At 43.8% G+C, this 14,984-nt stretch overlaps 1 protein-coding gene across 9 annotated transcripts in view; it reads right to left on the bottom strand.

Moving 5' to 3' along the window:
- The window catches only part of TMPO (thymopoietin), a 57,593-nt gene that overhangs the window by 21,629 nt on the left and 20,980 nt on the right, over positions 1 to 14,984 (bottom strand). For all 9 annotated transcript variants that reach the window (XM_050935594.1, XM_050935590.1, XM_050935589.1 and 6 more), the window contains exons 2-3: positions 10,663 to 10,789; positions 6,001 to 6,159 (exon numbers count right to left, since the gene is read on the bottom strand). In XM_050935594.1, the coding sequence (XP_050791551.1) occupies positions 6,001 to 6,159; positions 10,663 to 10,789 (286 nt within the window). The remainder of the gene's footprint in view (positions 1 to 6,000; positions 6,160 to 10,662; positions 10,790 to 14,984) is intronic.

Raw genomic sequence — 14,984 nt, 5'->3', positions numbered from 1 at the left:
TACTTCCTTTCCATTCCCTTAGCTGTCGGCAGGATGGAGGCTGGCGATTGCCAAAGGTTATAGGCGGTGGACTGGATAGTCTTGATGAATGGGAGGGCTACTCGGGTAGGTGCGTCCGCAGAAAGGATGCTCACTACCGGGTCCTCAACCTCTGGGATCTCCTCCACAGGTAGGTTGATGTTAAGGGCCACTCTACAGAGGAGGTCCTGGTGGGCCCTGACGCTGAAGACCCAGCCACGGCCTCATCTGGCGAGGAGGAGGAGGAGGAGGATACTCTAGGGATGAGGGCATCCTGTGCGGTCTCCTGCTCCTGGACTGGTTCCTGCTCCAGTTGACCCGGGGAGTCTGGTGGCGGCTGTTTATCCGACTCAACCGCGGGGGGGGCGGGAAACAGTGGCCTCTGGTACCCGATGTTCTGAGGTGGCAGAATGGGTCTGGGGCACGGGGCCACCCTGGGTCTGATGATATGCCCAGGGTGTCCAAAAACCCCACTGTTGGGAACCCACGTCCTGTGGGCGGGGGTCCTGGAACACTCCCAGCGGTACTTCAGGATCCTGGTCCCGTTCGTAGTAGCTACCCGCCTGGGAGGATGCCGACGTGCCTCTAGACGGCCATGGTGGAGCAGCGAAAGTTGGAGCCGAGGTTCCGACAGACCTTACACCTCTGGGTTGTGGTGACCCGTGTCGGTATTGGTGACGATGTCGAGAGCGAGACCGGGACCTGCGACCGGCTCGGTGCCGGGAGGTCGACCGAGATCTCGAGTCCCTCTGTCTCGATCTGCTCCTGGAGGTGCGGCACCCACCGCGGTGCTGTGAGCTGGAGCGGTACCGCGAGTACCGGGTTGACGCTCGAGACGTCGACCGGTGCCGGGAGCCTGACCGGTGCCGGGAGCGTGAGCGGTGCCGGGACCGAGATCGCCGTCGAGAGTATGAGCGATGCCTCGATGCAGAGCGTCCGCGGGACCGCAATCTGGAGCGGTGCCGGTCTGCTACGCTGACCGAAGCAGGTCTGGTCAGGGTTGGTTTGCCCATTGAGTGTAGTACCCGCACCAGCGGTGCCGGGGGTAAGGGTGGTGGCGCATCGGTGATCGCGATCAGATCCCTCGCTGCGGCAAACGTCTCCGGGGTAGATGGCGAAGCAGGCTCTACCGCGGTGCGCACCGGGGAGCCACCAGGTGCCGGACTCGACGGCCCTCGTGGGGTCGGAGTCAACGGTACTGGCTTAGACGGTGCCGCGGTAGGTATCGGTGCCAGGCGGTCTGTCTTTGGCGCAGGCTCTGACTACGAGGCAGCTGCTGGTGGGATGATTTGCGCCTTCGCGTCTTCGACCTCGGGGAGAGGGAGCGGCTTGAAGCCGGTTTCGGCGCCGGCGGAGGCCGGTGCCATGAGTCCTTGTTGGCAGCGCTCGGTGCCGTGGCGGTGCCCTTGCTTACCGGCTGACTTGTGCTCGGTGCCGAGGGTGGAGGTGTCAGGGCCGCTTCCATAAGGAGCTGTCTTAATCTAATGTCTCGCTCCTTCTTGGTTCTCGGCTTGAAAGACTTGCAGATTGAGCACTTAGCCGATAAATGCGACTCCCCGAGGCACTTCAAGCAGGAGTCATGAGGGTCTCCAACTGGCACAGGCTTGTGACAAGCCGAGCACTGCTTGAAACCCGATGAGCCGGGCATCAGCTCCGGCTCCCGGTGCGGGGAAGGGGGGGGGTCCCCGATCCCCTCAAACTACAACTAATAACTAAATAATTTTATTTTATATATATATATATATATATATATATATATATATATATATATATATATATATATATATATATATATATATATATATATACATATACACATATACATATACATATACACACACACACACACCAATTAACTATAACTACTATATACAATGATAGCGAAATGAGCTGCTAGGCAGTGTGGAGGTCAGCGAAGCTGCGCTCCACAGTTCCAACGACCAACACGGGCGGTAAGAAGGAACTGAAGGGTGGCCGGGTCGGCTGGGATATATATTGGGCGCCATAGCGGTGCCACTCCAGGGGGCGCCCAGCCGACCCGCCTGGGTTGCTAGGGTAAAAGTTTCTCCGACGAACGTGCACGCGGCGTGTACACACCTAACTGGAATGGATATGAGCAATCACTCGAAGAAGAACAAAAACACTAACCCAGGATCCTATCCTTGCAACAAAGCCCAATGCCAACTCTGTCCACATATCTATTCAAGTGACAGCACAATAGGACCTAATCACATCAGCCATGCCATCAGGGGCTCGTTCACCTGCGCATCTACCAATGTGATATATGCCATCATGTGCCAGCAATGCCCCTCTGCCATGTACATTGGCCAAACCAGACAGTCTCTATGCAAAAGAATAAATGGACACAAATCAGACATCAAGAATTATAACATTCAGACACCAGCAGGAGAACACTTCAACTGCTCTGGCCATTCAGTAACAGATTTAAAGGTGGCAATTTTGCAACAGAAAAGCTTCAAAAAACAGACTCCAACAAGAAACTGCTGAACTTGAATTAATATGCAAACTAGATACAATCAATTAAGGCTTAAATAGAGACTGGAAATGGCTGAGCCATTACACACATTGAATCTATTTGCCCATGTTAAGTATCCTCACACCATCTTAAATGAGTCATCTTGATGATCACTACAAAAGTTTTTTTTCCTCCTGCTGAAAATAGCTCATCTTAATTAATTAGCCTCTTAGAGCTGGTATGGCTACTTTCACCTTTTCACGTTCTCTGTATGTATATCTCTCTCCTCACTATATGTTCCATTCTATGCATCTGATGAAGTGGGCTGTAGCCCACGAAAGCTTATGCTCGAATAAATGTGTTAGTCTCTAAGGTGCCACAAGTACGCCTGTTCTTTTTGTGGATACAAACTAACACGGCTGCTACTCTGAAACATGACAATTTAGTGACTGTTTGGAAATTTGAACTGAAACTGAAACTTTAATACACACTTTAAAAGCATACACAGTGTATGATAAAATACATATATCTGAAAAAGTATAACAGATTTCAAAAGTATGAACATAGACTAGCTTCCTTATACAACTGTTTTTTATGACAATGTCAGTGCATTTATTTCGGTGATGTTGGCCAACCTAATAATTTCAAATGATTACTTCTAAGCAAAGTCTAAATGGGCTCTCCCTGACAGCTAGTGATGAGCTGGGGAAAAAGGCTTCAGGACCAGATTGTATTTACATTCACACCAAGTCTACCTAGGTATCCAGCAAACTGAGCTGTGTTGCTCAAGTGACAGATTTTGGCTGGGGTTGGGTTACAAATCACTTGAATGCGGGGGGGGGTGGGAAATGAAATGATATTCTTATTGTATGAACAAAGATCAGTAGAACTGTACTTAGCCTGTGCTGATTGAGGGCATCAAGAGAGGGTGGGGATCTGCTCCTCTCCACTGTTTAAAGACAGAGCTGATTAGGCTCCATAGATAGTTTTTTGTTCTGTTAAGGGACCACTACAGCTGAAATCACTGAATCAGGTCTAAGTGCTTAGTCCCGCTGTGGGGACAGTGTTTCTGTGGAAGAGATGGCCCATCTGCACTAGCAGCAAGGTTCCCGCACTGAGAGCTCAGTTGAAATCACCGAGAGCTGGGTGGAACCTCAAGAGACCAACTTGCAGAGGTCACAGTGGCAGATGGCAGCAGAAGGTGACTGCTCAGGGCCATTGGCAACAGAGTGGTAGAATGAACGGTGGTACAATGGACAGCCGTGGCCAGAGAAAACAGTGAGCAGCTGGAGGAATGAGCAAGGTGCCATCTTGCCCTCCACCTGAGAGGTGAAAACGTGTGAAAGCACCTCTGAACTCTGAGTCTCCACTGACCAAGGACACCACCAGTGAGTTGGGTGCGGTGAAGGGAAAGTGAGGGGCACGTTAAACATCTATTTGTTGGACTATATTTTAGTGACTTTGCTCCAGAATGCTAGATTTGTGACTGGGAACTTATATAAATGTTTCCTAGTAGGCCAAGATTTTAAAAATGCATTATTTGCCAAGGCTGTTATCTCACATCGTTGCTATCTTGAGCAGTCAGTATGTTGGGGAGTTTCTGTACTAAACATTTTTTTATTATTATTATAATTAATTCTTACATAAGAATGGTCATACTGGGTCAGACCAATGGTCCATATAGCCCAGTATCCTGTCTTCCGACAGTGGTCAAGGCCAGGTGCCCCAGAGGGAATGAATAGAACAGATAATCATCAAGTGATCCATCTCCTGTTGCCCATTCCCAGTTTCCGGCAAATAGGCTAGGGACACTCAGAGCACGGAGTTACATCCCTCCCCATCCTGGCTAATAGCCACTGATGGACCAATTCTCCAGGAATTCATCTAGTTCTTTTTTAAAATCTTGTTATAGTTTTGGGATTCACAGCATCCCCTGGCAAGGAGTTCCATGGGTTGACTTTATGTTGTGTGAAGAAGTACTTCCTTTTGTTTTTTTTAAAAACCTGCTGCCTATTAATTTAATTGGGTGATTGCTAGTTCTTGTGTTTATGTGAAGGATTAAATAACATTTCCTTATTCACTTTCTTCACACCAGTCAAGATTTTATAGACCTCTATCGTATCCCCCCTTAGTGGTCTCTTTTCTAAGCTGAAAATTCCCAGTCATTTTAATTTCTCCTCCTGTTTCATATCCCTAATCATTTTAGTTGCCCACCTCTGAACCCTTTCCAATTCCAATATATCTTTTTTGGGATGGGGTGACCAGATCTGCTCACAGTATTCAAGGTATACACATACCATGGTTTTTTATACAGGCAATATGATTTTTTCTGTCTTATCTATCCCTTTCTTAATGATTCCCAACATTCTGTTGGCTTTTTTGACTGCCGCTGCACATTGAGTGGATGTTTTCAGAGAACTATCCACAATGACTCCAAGATCATTCTTGAGTGTCAACAGCTAATTCAGACTCCTTCATTTTGTATGTATAGTTGAGATTGTTTTCCAATGTGCATTACTTTGCATTTATCAACATTGAATTTTGTCTGCCATTTTGTTGCCTAGTCACCCAGTTTTGTGAGATCCTTTTGTAATGCTTCGCAGTCTGCCTGGGACTTATCTTGAATAGTTTTGTATCATCTCTTTACCCATTCTTCCAGATCATTTATGAGTATGTTGAATAGTAATGGTCCCAGTACCGACCCCTCAGGGATACCATTATTTATCTCTCTCCATTCTGAGAACTGATAGTTTATTCCTACTCTTTGTTTCCCATCTTTTAACCAGTTACTGATCCATGAGTGGACTTCCTGCTTATCCCATGATGGCTTACTTTTCAAAAGTCAATTTAGATTAAATACATTTTTTTTTTACAAATCTAGACCTGTTATGTGTTTTGGTGTAGCTTGCATCATCCTTACGTTAAATTTGCATTATCCTAATAAAACATTTACTTTATTCATATCTCTTTTATATCTCATCAGTCCTGACACCTCCCCTGTAAATTCAAACACCCCCTCTAATTTCAATTCCTGGGGAAACTACTGCTGAGATAGCAGGCTGCGGCCATGCCACCCAGGCCGGCCTGCTGGAGCAGACTGTGGCCAGGTCAGATACATTGTCTCTTGGCCCTCCCGCAGATAAGGTGGGAAGGGATGGGATGCGGAGAGTGTGGGGGTCTTTGACTAGAGGTGGGGTCATGGGGAGGGTGGTCAAAGAGGTTACTCCCTTGAATCCCAGCTCTACCCCCAGTCAGGGTAAGCAGTTGGTGTGCTAAGTTGTTTACTTAGGTTTGGCTCCTGGGCCATCCTGATGGCCCGGGAGCCAAAGTTTGCTGACCCCTGAATTATAGGGTCAGCTTATAAAAATTTTCCATTTTTACTTATCCATCTTGGGTGGTGTGTGTGCGTGGGGTGTCGACTTATAAATGAACTGGCTTATAAGGTACTTATTCTTAACTTAACTCAAGCAATTTATATTTATTTTGAGTTTCCACTTTAGTTTTACCTTCTTCATTGTCACTATACTGGTCAGAATCATTATTTCCATTCTGTCTGGTGTTCTCAGCTGATGAAGAAACTGTTGGTAGAGGTGTCAAAGACCCCAACTCTGGGCCTTGTTCCTTCAGTTTCTGCAATTTCTTCTCATAGATCTTTCTTGTAGTAGCTGTAACAAGGCAGAAAATATATTCAAAGAATTAAGATAGATGGTGCACCTTTACTTGACTCTAAATGTTGGACCTTCCTAGTTTACAGACCCTTGGCAGTCTTACTGGCTACTTCTCTTATGACTTGCTTCTGTCTGTTTAGCTTTTTACTTTCTAAACCTGTTTGGCCACTCAACACAGGATGTGCCTGCTTAAAAACATCAACCAACAATGTCAGAGCATTCTACTCACCTGTTTTATCTAAACTTAGATTCCTTGAGACATGCTATAATATGAAGAGAGCATGCTGGATCTTTGCCTGAGCCATAAATGTCCCTTCCCCAATCAGTCATGCAAGTGACAAGTTAGTTTCATTGTTTAGTTGTTGGTGGGCTAAAAGGAGGATTTATTAATACTGAGCTAAGAATCTCTTTTCTTCAACTAGTAAGGCACACAGATCTGCCTGTCAGTCTTCAGCTTGCTCACAGGTTTGGTTCTGCCCCCAGAATTGGTCACTGGAAATCAAGAATGCCACTTGGGCAAATGCCTGACATCCATGGCATAAGAGGAGAAAGTGTGGAAGTATCAAAAAGAATTTGTTCTACTGTTAGGTTATCCATACACAAAATCAACCCCTAGAAGCACAATAATCAAAGGTATCAGAGGGGTAGCCGTGTTAGTCTGGATCTGAAAAAGCAGCAAAGAATCCTGTGGCACCTTATAGACTAACAGACGTTTTGGAGCATGAGCTTTCGTGGGTGAATACCCACTTCCTCAGATGCATGTAGTGGAAATTTCCAGGGGCAGGTATATATATGCTAGCAAGCAAGTTAGAGATAGATAACAAGGTCAGTTCAATCAGGGAGGATGAGGCCCTGTTCTAGCAGTTGAGGTGTGAAAACCAAGAGAGGAGAAACTGGTTCTGTAGTTGGCAAGCCATTCACAGTCTTTGTTCAATCCTGAGCTGATGGTGTCAAATTTGCAGATGAACTGAAGCTCAGCAGTTTCTCTTTGAAGTCTGGTCCTGAAGTTTTTTTGCTGCAGGATGGCCACCTTAAAGTCTGCTATAGTGTGGCCAGGGAGGTTGAAGTGCTCTCCTACAGGTTTTTGTATATTGCCATTCCTAATGTCTGATTTGTGTCCATTTATCCTTTTCCGTAGAGACTGTCCAGTTTGGCCGATGTACATAGCAGAGGGGCATTGCTGGCATATATTACATTGGTGGATGTGCAGGTGAATGAACCAGTGATGGTGTGGCTGATCTGGTTAGGTCCTGTGATGGTGTCGCTGGTGTAGATATGGATCAAAGGAACCACGGACCTCCTAAATAGCAGTTTTCAGCTTCTCCAGGATCTGATCTGTACACAGTTGGCAGCTATTGGCTAGTTTCTGGGGGCAGGGGCCCTAACTAAACAACTTCCTAGAAGAGGGACAGGCAAATCATTTCCTATCAGGTGCCACTATCAGAAATATCAGTACTTTCATAAAAGTACTCAAGGAGCTGTGGCTAGACAGACAACTGCTGTTTAATGAAGGAACCTCCTGCAAGCGGTATAGATAGGTAGGTAAGGCATATCTCCTTCAGATCTACAGGAGAGAAAATCTCTGGGAGATGGCTACTAGGGTATACATCGGTGTCTGCCTCTCAGAAACTTGTTAAAAGTAATTCAGATAATTTATTTCTCTTTTCCCACACAATCAGTTATGAACCAAGATTAGCAAGAAAGAAGATAGTTTCTATTAGAAATATCTAAAGTAGCATGACTGCCTTCCTACTCGCTTTCTTTTATGGACTATGAAGTTTAAATCTGCATTTCAGAGTTTTGATCAATTTTTCTCATATTCCTTCTGGGCTATATCCAGAAGTCATTCATCTAATGTGGTAAGCATCCAGCTTTCTGCAAACAGAAGTATACTAGCAAATCATTCTGTCTGCTTCAAGGAATTTAGTAAGCATCTTATGAGTTTGCCCTGAATCTATTTACCCCTGTTGCATGAGTTCTCTTGTATTTGTTTGCTAAGAAACTTTAGAACTATTGGATTTATAAGATTTTGAGTACGGCTTATATTCTTCTTGTATTGATTCAGACATTAGGGCCTTCCTAACTTCTTGTCCAGAGAGCTTTCCCACTTAATACTTAGTAGTGCCAACTGTTTGGCCTGGATGCCCACTTCCATTAGATATAGTATAAATCAAGACAACACTGTAGTCCATTATTCCAGCTATGAAACACAGGATACCTAAAGAAGCAGCTGATGTTATTGTAACTACAGAGATCTTTCAAAATGGAGTTTCTACCCACAAAAATTTTATAGCCTGAAGATGTATGAGGTCTAGTGCATCTCTTCCATATCAGAGCTACTCATGCAAACCCCATGGAGCCTGTCAATGCCCTGAAAGTAGCTGATGTTGCTTTGTTTCTACTCAAGCATGAGCCTACCAAGTTTTCTGCCAAGATGGAGTGGCAGTGACTTTCTCAAGACAGCGTGATCCATTTTTGGTAGGTCACCATGTCTGTTTCAATTCAAATTAAAGAATCTTCTCAATTATAGGTTAAGCATTTAGATTTTGCAGGTGGCTCTTCCCCCAGCGTTACTTCAAGGGTTTTTACATATGTTTTTGCATACTTTGGGACAGAAAGTCAGCACAAAAAAATCTGAGACAGGCTGTGTGGACTAACATCTCTTTGTAGCTAACAGTTCCATTAGAGCTCTGCTGCAGAGGATACGAAACAGGCTGGTGTAGGTATATACTTAGCAATTCAGACGTTTTAGAACCTATTCCCTATCGACTGGGGAAGGAGTCTTCCAATAGCAAGCAGTTTAGAGTACAAAATTTCAATCTTTGGTGTTTTAAAGAGACTACTGGCACCATCTCACTGCAGTTACATTCTGCGATTTGAATATGCATCCCCAAGACTAGTAAATGGATTTTTCAGGGAGAGGGAAGGAAAAAAAAAAAATACAAAAACAAACTTATAACAGGGAATTGCAGTGTGAAAGTGTTTAAATTTGAGTTTCCACCTCTGCTTTCCCAACAGCTCCCTAACATTACTGTGCATCATGTTTTCTTCAAGTCAGCTTGCTGAGTAATGCACATTCTCTCCTGACTGGTCAGTCTGCTGTGCAGGTGACCAATGAAAGTCACGAGCCACAGAAAGATATCTAAATTATTGGATATATGGAGGTCTAATACCAAGTTTCTCAAACCTACTCCATGAACTGTATTTGTCCAGACTATGGGGAGGGGGAGGAAATGTTCTGAACAAGGCAGATGAAAGTGATTTTTAAAAATCTGATCTAAATATTTTTATAAAAATAAGTCTATTTAAAATTAAATTTGAAAGTATGACAACTTATGTTTAGGCCTAAATTTACTATAATCTATTAACATAATTTACATTAGATAAAATATTATGCAGTAGATGTTTGATGCTGAAGTTTTCAAGGCAGTCAAACGACTGACCTGGTGGAAGTCGCTGGCTAAGCACTTGGAACCAGAGTTTTTTGAAGTACTGAACTATCTTTTGACAACAAGAGCCTCTTCTGCACATGTTCTCTTCATGAATTTGTCAGCTTTGAAGTAGTAACTGAACTGAATAAACTGAAATGGAGTTCAAACAGCAGGAAAGTTTATCTTCCTCTTCCAAACTACAAACATGAACTAGGTGGGAAAGGATGAGAGCTACAGTTCTAAAAATCTTGGAAGGATCTGATGACCAGAAACAAATCAATTGACCTAACTACAGTCAGTTTTAAATGTAAGATACATTTTGATAAACTTATTTTACCTTGTGTATCCAGCACATTTAAGGTAGCTTTATTTTTTAAACAAAAAAAAGCAAATACTGTGGTTTTGTGCATTTTTAATTGCATTCCAGTTTTCATCCAAATAGAGTTTGACACATATCACAAGTGAAAATAATCTGGCAAATAAAGCAAGCATCAGTCACCAAAAGATGGATACAGAGTCTGACTGGGAAATGAAAGGAAATGAGACAATATCAGTCAGCATGAGAGGCAGCACAACAACAGCCTAAACATTTGTCAAATTTTTTTGAGTGGGCCTCTTGGCAATGTAGAGCATGTTTTAATGGATTACAACCAATTAGCCTCTTTTTAGGGAAGTAACTAAAGTACAAAAGCAAAAACAAGATTAAAATAGATTTAAATCAAGGTATGCTAGTTGTTGATTTAAAATCAATCCACTAATTCTAAGGTTGTACAATTAGTCTTCTCATTAATGTAAATTGTTTAATTTTACATGTATAGATATTTTTAAGTTAAATTACCTGTTTGGAGTACAAATTCTGTTTAGCAATGGTTGTTTTAATTACCTTCTGTTAAAAGAACCAGAAGTGTATTTTATTTTACTTAAATAATACTCCTCACAGAAAATCTAGACTACCATATTAGCTCTTTACACTGTAAGCTCTGCAGCACAGACCATATATTACTTGTGATGCAACAGTTGTATTTAATTATACATAGTAAATCAGTAGTATTTGATATCTTTTACCTACCTAAAATTGGACCAGGGGTCACTCCATATTTTACAAGTTGCTCTTGAAGGTCTTCATTACTGAGCTCTGTTACATCTAGGTCATCTTTCTCCTCCAGCCTGGGCTTGTCTGTTTTCTTCGTGGCTTTCTGTAAAAAGGGAGGGGGGGGGGAAGGTACATCATTTCTCCACGCATTACAAAACTGAAGTCTTTGTCCCTATTGAAGGAGTAGAGGGAATGCATGTGGGCTGTACTGAAGCAATAGAGGACAGCAGTTTTGATATTTACTCTTGTTTAGTAGTGTCACCTTTATCAATACCAGATAAAAATATTTCACACAGCATGGAAGTCTTAAATGAATATAAGCCAGTTGTCCAGTTTTAGACATGAAAGAACAGTGTGTTTTAAGAGCCTTGGAGATCAGATCCTACACATTTTTCTTATCTCCTATGCTGACTGAGACTAGCACAGGTCATCACAAGTCTTATCTTTCCTACAATGGATAGATCAGGTCTGGAAACTTCCCCAACGCCTATTTGCTTGAAGACTACCCTTACTAGCCCACCAAGCTGAAAAATACCCTTGCCATCACACCCCACAAGCTCTGTGTGTATTTAGTTTCCAGTGGCATATCTGCACACCCACCCATCTTGACTTTGCAGGACTCCACTACCCGTGTGGACACATAGGAAGACTTGAGCATTCGAGCACCTCTTCCCCCTTTCAGTAGTAGTGGGCTCATGAGCTACTGTGCTCCTGCCACTCCCCACCATTTTTTTTTTTAAATCTACATTATTGCTGCCACTATTGCTACCACTGGTAAAATTCTAAGTTGGTCACTGCAGACAAAGTCCGGGGCAATCAGCAAACAGTCACTGTCTACAACTTTTATAACTCTCTGCCAAGTTGCACTATTCCTCAATAGGAAACGTATTCATGTCTCACCTGAAAATGTCCTTTTTTGGAGTAACGAAGCCTGCAGAGCCATAACATTGGGAATTCTGCTCTCTGCAGCCTTGGAGGCTGACTAACCCTGTCAGAGGCAGGAGAGGTGTGGCTTCACCTCTGAAAAACTGCCAGTTGCTACACTTCCATAGCCTAGGAAAAGCTATCTGAGGGGAAAATTAAGTAGTAAGACTAAAGAGAAAAAAAACCTCCTGCAAAGCGAGGATTTCAGTGAATAACTAACTGAATGCCAATAATTTGCTATTCTTTTCCAATGAATAGCCCATTCAGGGTGGGAAGGATGTGCGGACCTCCTTACTCCAAGAAAGGAAGTTTTCAGGTAAGATACAGATAAATTTTCCTATTCTTGCTTGTAATGAAGTACATGGCAGATCAGTGAAATAAGGATTTTATAGCTGTGTCCACTCAGATGGGGAAAAGAGGACAATATACTACTATGTACAGATGTTAAAGGGGATAACCCTTTCCTGATAGTTTGTGACATTACAGTGAGGAGCACCTATCTACCAAACCAGCATCCAGTGACTGGATGTCCAGTTTGTAGAATTCAAAGGTGATAAACAGATTTTCTTGTGTGAGGCAAATGATATTTCTGCTCATGAAGTTGCCACAGCTCTAGTGGAGTCAGCTCTGATATTGGAAAATGGAATTAGGCTTTTTGACTTTTATAGTATGCTTACGAGATGCAGCATCTGAGCCACCTGGGGGAGGGGAACCCCTAAAAGAACAAAAAAAACCCTCTTCCCCTTTCACACTGAATAATAAAGTACAAGAACATTTGTCTTTCTGACCTGATCTGTGTGATTAATATGCACTTGAGAGGTCTGCAGCCATCCAATACCAAAATTGGTCTTTGAAGTGCAATGGAGCTGGACAGAGTTCCTAACTCAGCTATCCTGTGCTCAGGTAAGATCATCATCAAAAAAAAAGGCCACTTTAATGGTTAGATAGTAATGAGACACCTTAATGAGTGGTTCAAATGCAGGGTCTACAATGGCACTGAGATCACCAGGTAAGATTCAGTACGACAACTTTATGCAGATCAGGAAGATGTTGCTCTTGTTAAGAAAAGTGCTAAAAAGCTGGACATCTGGTGAAGATGAAATTCACTACTTATCTACTGCATTAAGGATTCTAGACAAAGCAACAACCTGATCTCTGAGAGCCTGAAGTGCCAGGCCTAATCTAAATACATTTTGAAGGAATCTGAGAAAACGATGCAAATGAGGGGGGCAATCCTAGCATCAGTAGTTTAAACCTCAAATGGGTCCGTAAATATGCTGAATTAGTATATTTATTTCTGGAAGCTAAAGTTGTGGATATTGGCACACTAAATAATCTCTTTGGCCTCAGAGGCTCTGTTCAAGAACCAGGCAGCTAGGCTCGGACTGTCTGGATTCTGATCCAGACCTCTTAAAGTGCATATTCACCACACAGGTCAGGTCAGAAAGATAAAATGCTCTTGTACTTTATTATCTAGTAGCCCTTGTAAGATCATCTCTTTCCTGAATGGAAAGCACATGGGAGGTATTCATACCTTGTCAAGGAGATCAGAGAACCAGCCCTTCATGGCCAAACTGGGGATACCAGAATTACCAGTGCTACTTTCTCTCCTGAAGCATTCTGGTGAGGAGAGGAAAAGTGGAGGAAAGGCATAAAAGGAACTTTTTGGTCATCTTTGCAACAAAGTATCTGTTGCCTTGGTTGTGAACCAACCAGAAAGAGATCAATGCTAAAACTCTGTGATTCCAGTTGGAGGCAAACAGAGCTACTGCTAAGAGGCTAAATTTCTTTACCAGGAGATGACACCCCTGTGGGCATAATTCCCATTCTCAATTATCTAATTTTGCCTTCAGAGCAGTCAGCTGCAACATTCTATTTTGACTTTAATGTTTAGGGAGCAAATGGGCAAAAGGAATGCGCAGTCAAAGGCATCAGGAGGTGAACTTCTCTCTGGAGAACTGTATCTGCCATTTTACTCCATGGACGTGAGCAGGGGAACCAGGTGCTCAGTATTATTTGGCCTGCTACACTCTGCAGAGTTATGCAGCTTGAGGGAAACTGATTTCACTGTGTGCCAACTAGAGGAATCCCATGAATCAGACTCTTCAGAAGATGAGATAAGAAAACTTTTTTTTTTTTTGGAGTGTTTTATGTTGGGGCAACTAGAGGGGTCTGAACAGCTGAGAGACCGCTTTCTTATGCCTCCTCTAGATCCTCCTCCTCCTCAGGAGAGAGAAACTTCAGACTTCTGGTTCCTGGGGGTTGGGGAGGGGAGTGGGTGGTCCTTGTGGTTACCCTTTTGCACAGCTGTCTTTTCCTGTAAAAGAGGTTTGTACTGGACTGGGTCAAAAAGGGGGCTTCCCAGGGTCTCATGCTTTGTTCAAGTGAGATTCCTGCACATGGTCTGGAGATATGATGTGTACCAGGCTCCAACCCTGAATGTTCAAAGGGAGTCCTTGGTCCATTTGCTGCAATGGACTACACTGCTGGTAGGAATGGAGGAAGGGGTTGGGCTCAGGGGCCCCGTACTAGGCACACCTTGTCCTTGGATCCCCGTCAGTAGCTCTCTGCCACTGCAGTAGCAGTGTGCAGCTGCTCCACAGCCAGACAATGTGGCTGAGAACGTGGACTTTGGTGATTGGGTGTGAAGCTTTGCTGACTCTTTGATACCATGCTTCCGCCTGCTGTGGGGGAGGGAAGAGGAAAAAGGGAGCCACCGCGTGCTGATCTCAGGCCGATGCAGTCATCTGTGCCAGGCCTCAGGGATTCTGCTATTGAGGTACTGTCACTGCTTTCTGGGAGCTGCCCCACTGAGGGAGGAAGGCTGCAGAAACCCTGCTCCTGCCTTAGAACTTCAGAGGCTTGGGTCTCCACAGAACAGGCACAGATTCCATGTAAGCACTTAATCAGCAGAGGAGATGCAGGAGACAATGTCTAGTTTTCCCCACTTAGCCTTCTCTGCCAGAGTCCCAGCAACTGTCCAGCTGTTGATTCAGAGCAGCTTTTAGCTTTCTATAAATTTGCTAGCAAATCTGCTCTTATTTTAGGGATCACACTACTTTAAATAAAATTAAAGGAGGCCTTAGCGCCAGAGTTTGATAGTTCCAGCATCTCAACTGAAACTGGCTGGTAATCAGTTGCTCTGGATTTTCCACAGAGTAATATGTATCTTCTTGGGCTCTGGAGCGGAGACTTGGACTCTTTTAGCCCAGAAATTCCCATGACAGGCGGCTCTCTCTACTCATGCAAAAAATGGAGCTTCTCAAATGTCTAGTTTGAGCCTGATCCAGCCCACAGCAAGAATGGAAAGGTAACTCTTTACACTTTCAGGAATTAAGGGACTCCAAGCAATCTAAGGAGACTAGATTAGTGTA

The sequence above is a fragment of the Gopherus flavomarginatus genome, chromosome 1 (genome assembly GCF_025201925.1).
Source record: "Gopherus flavomarginatus isolate rGopFla2 chromosome 1, rGopFla2.mat.asm, whole genome shotgun sequence".
NCBI classification, from domain to species: domain Eukaryota; kingdom Metazoa; phylum Chordata; order Testudines; family Testudinidae; genus Gopherus; species Gopherus flavomarginatus.
Note: the sequence above shows the minus strand (reverse complement) of the source record. Positions and strands in the feature narration are given on the sequence as shown.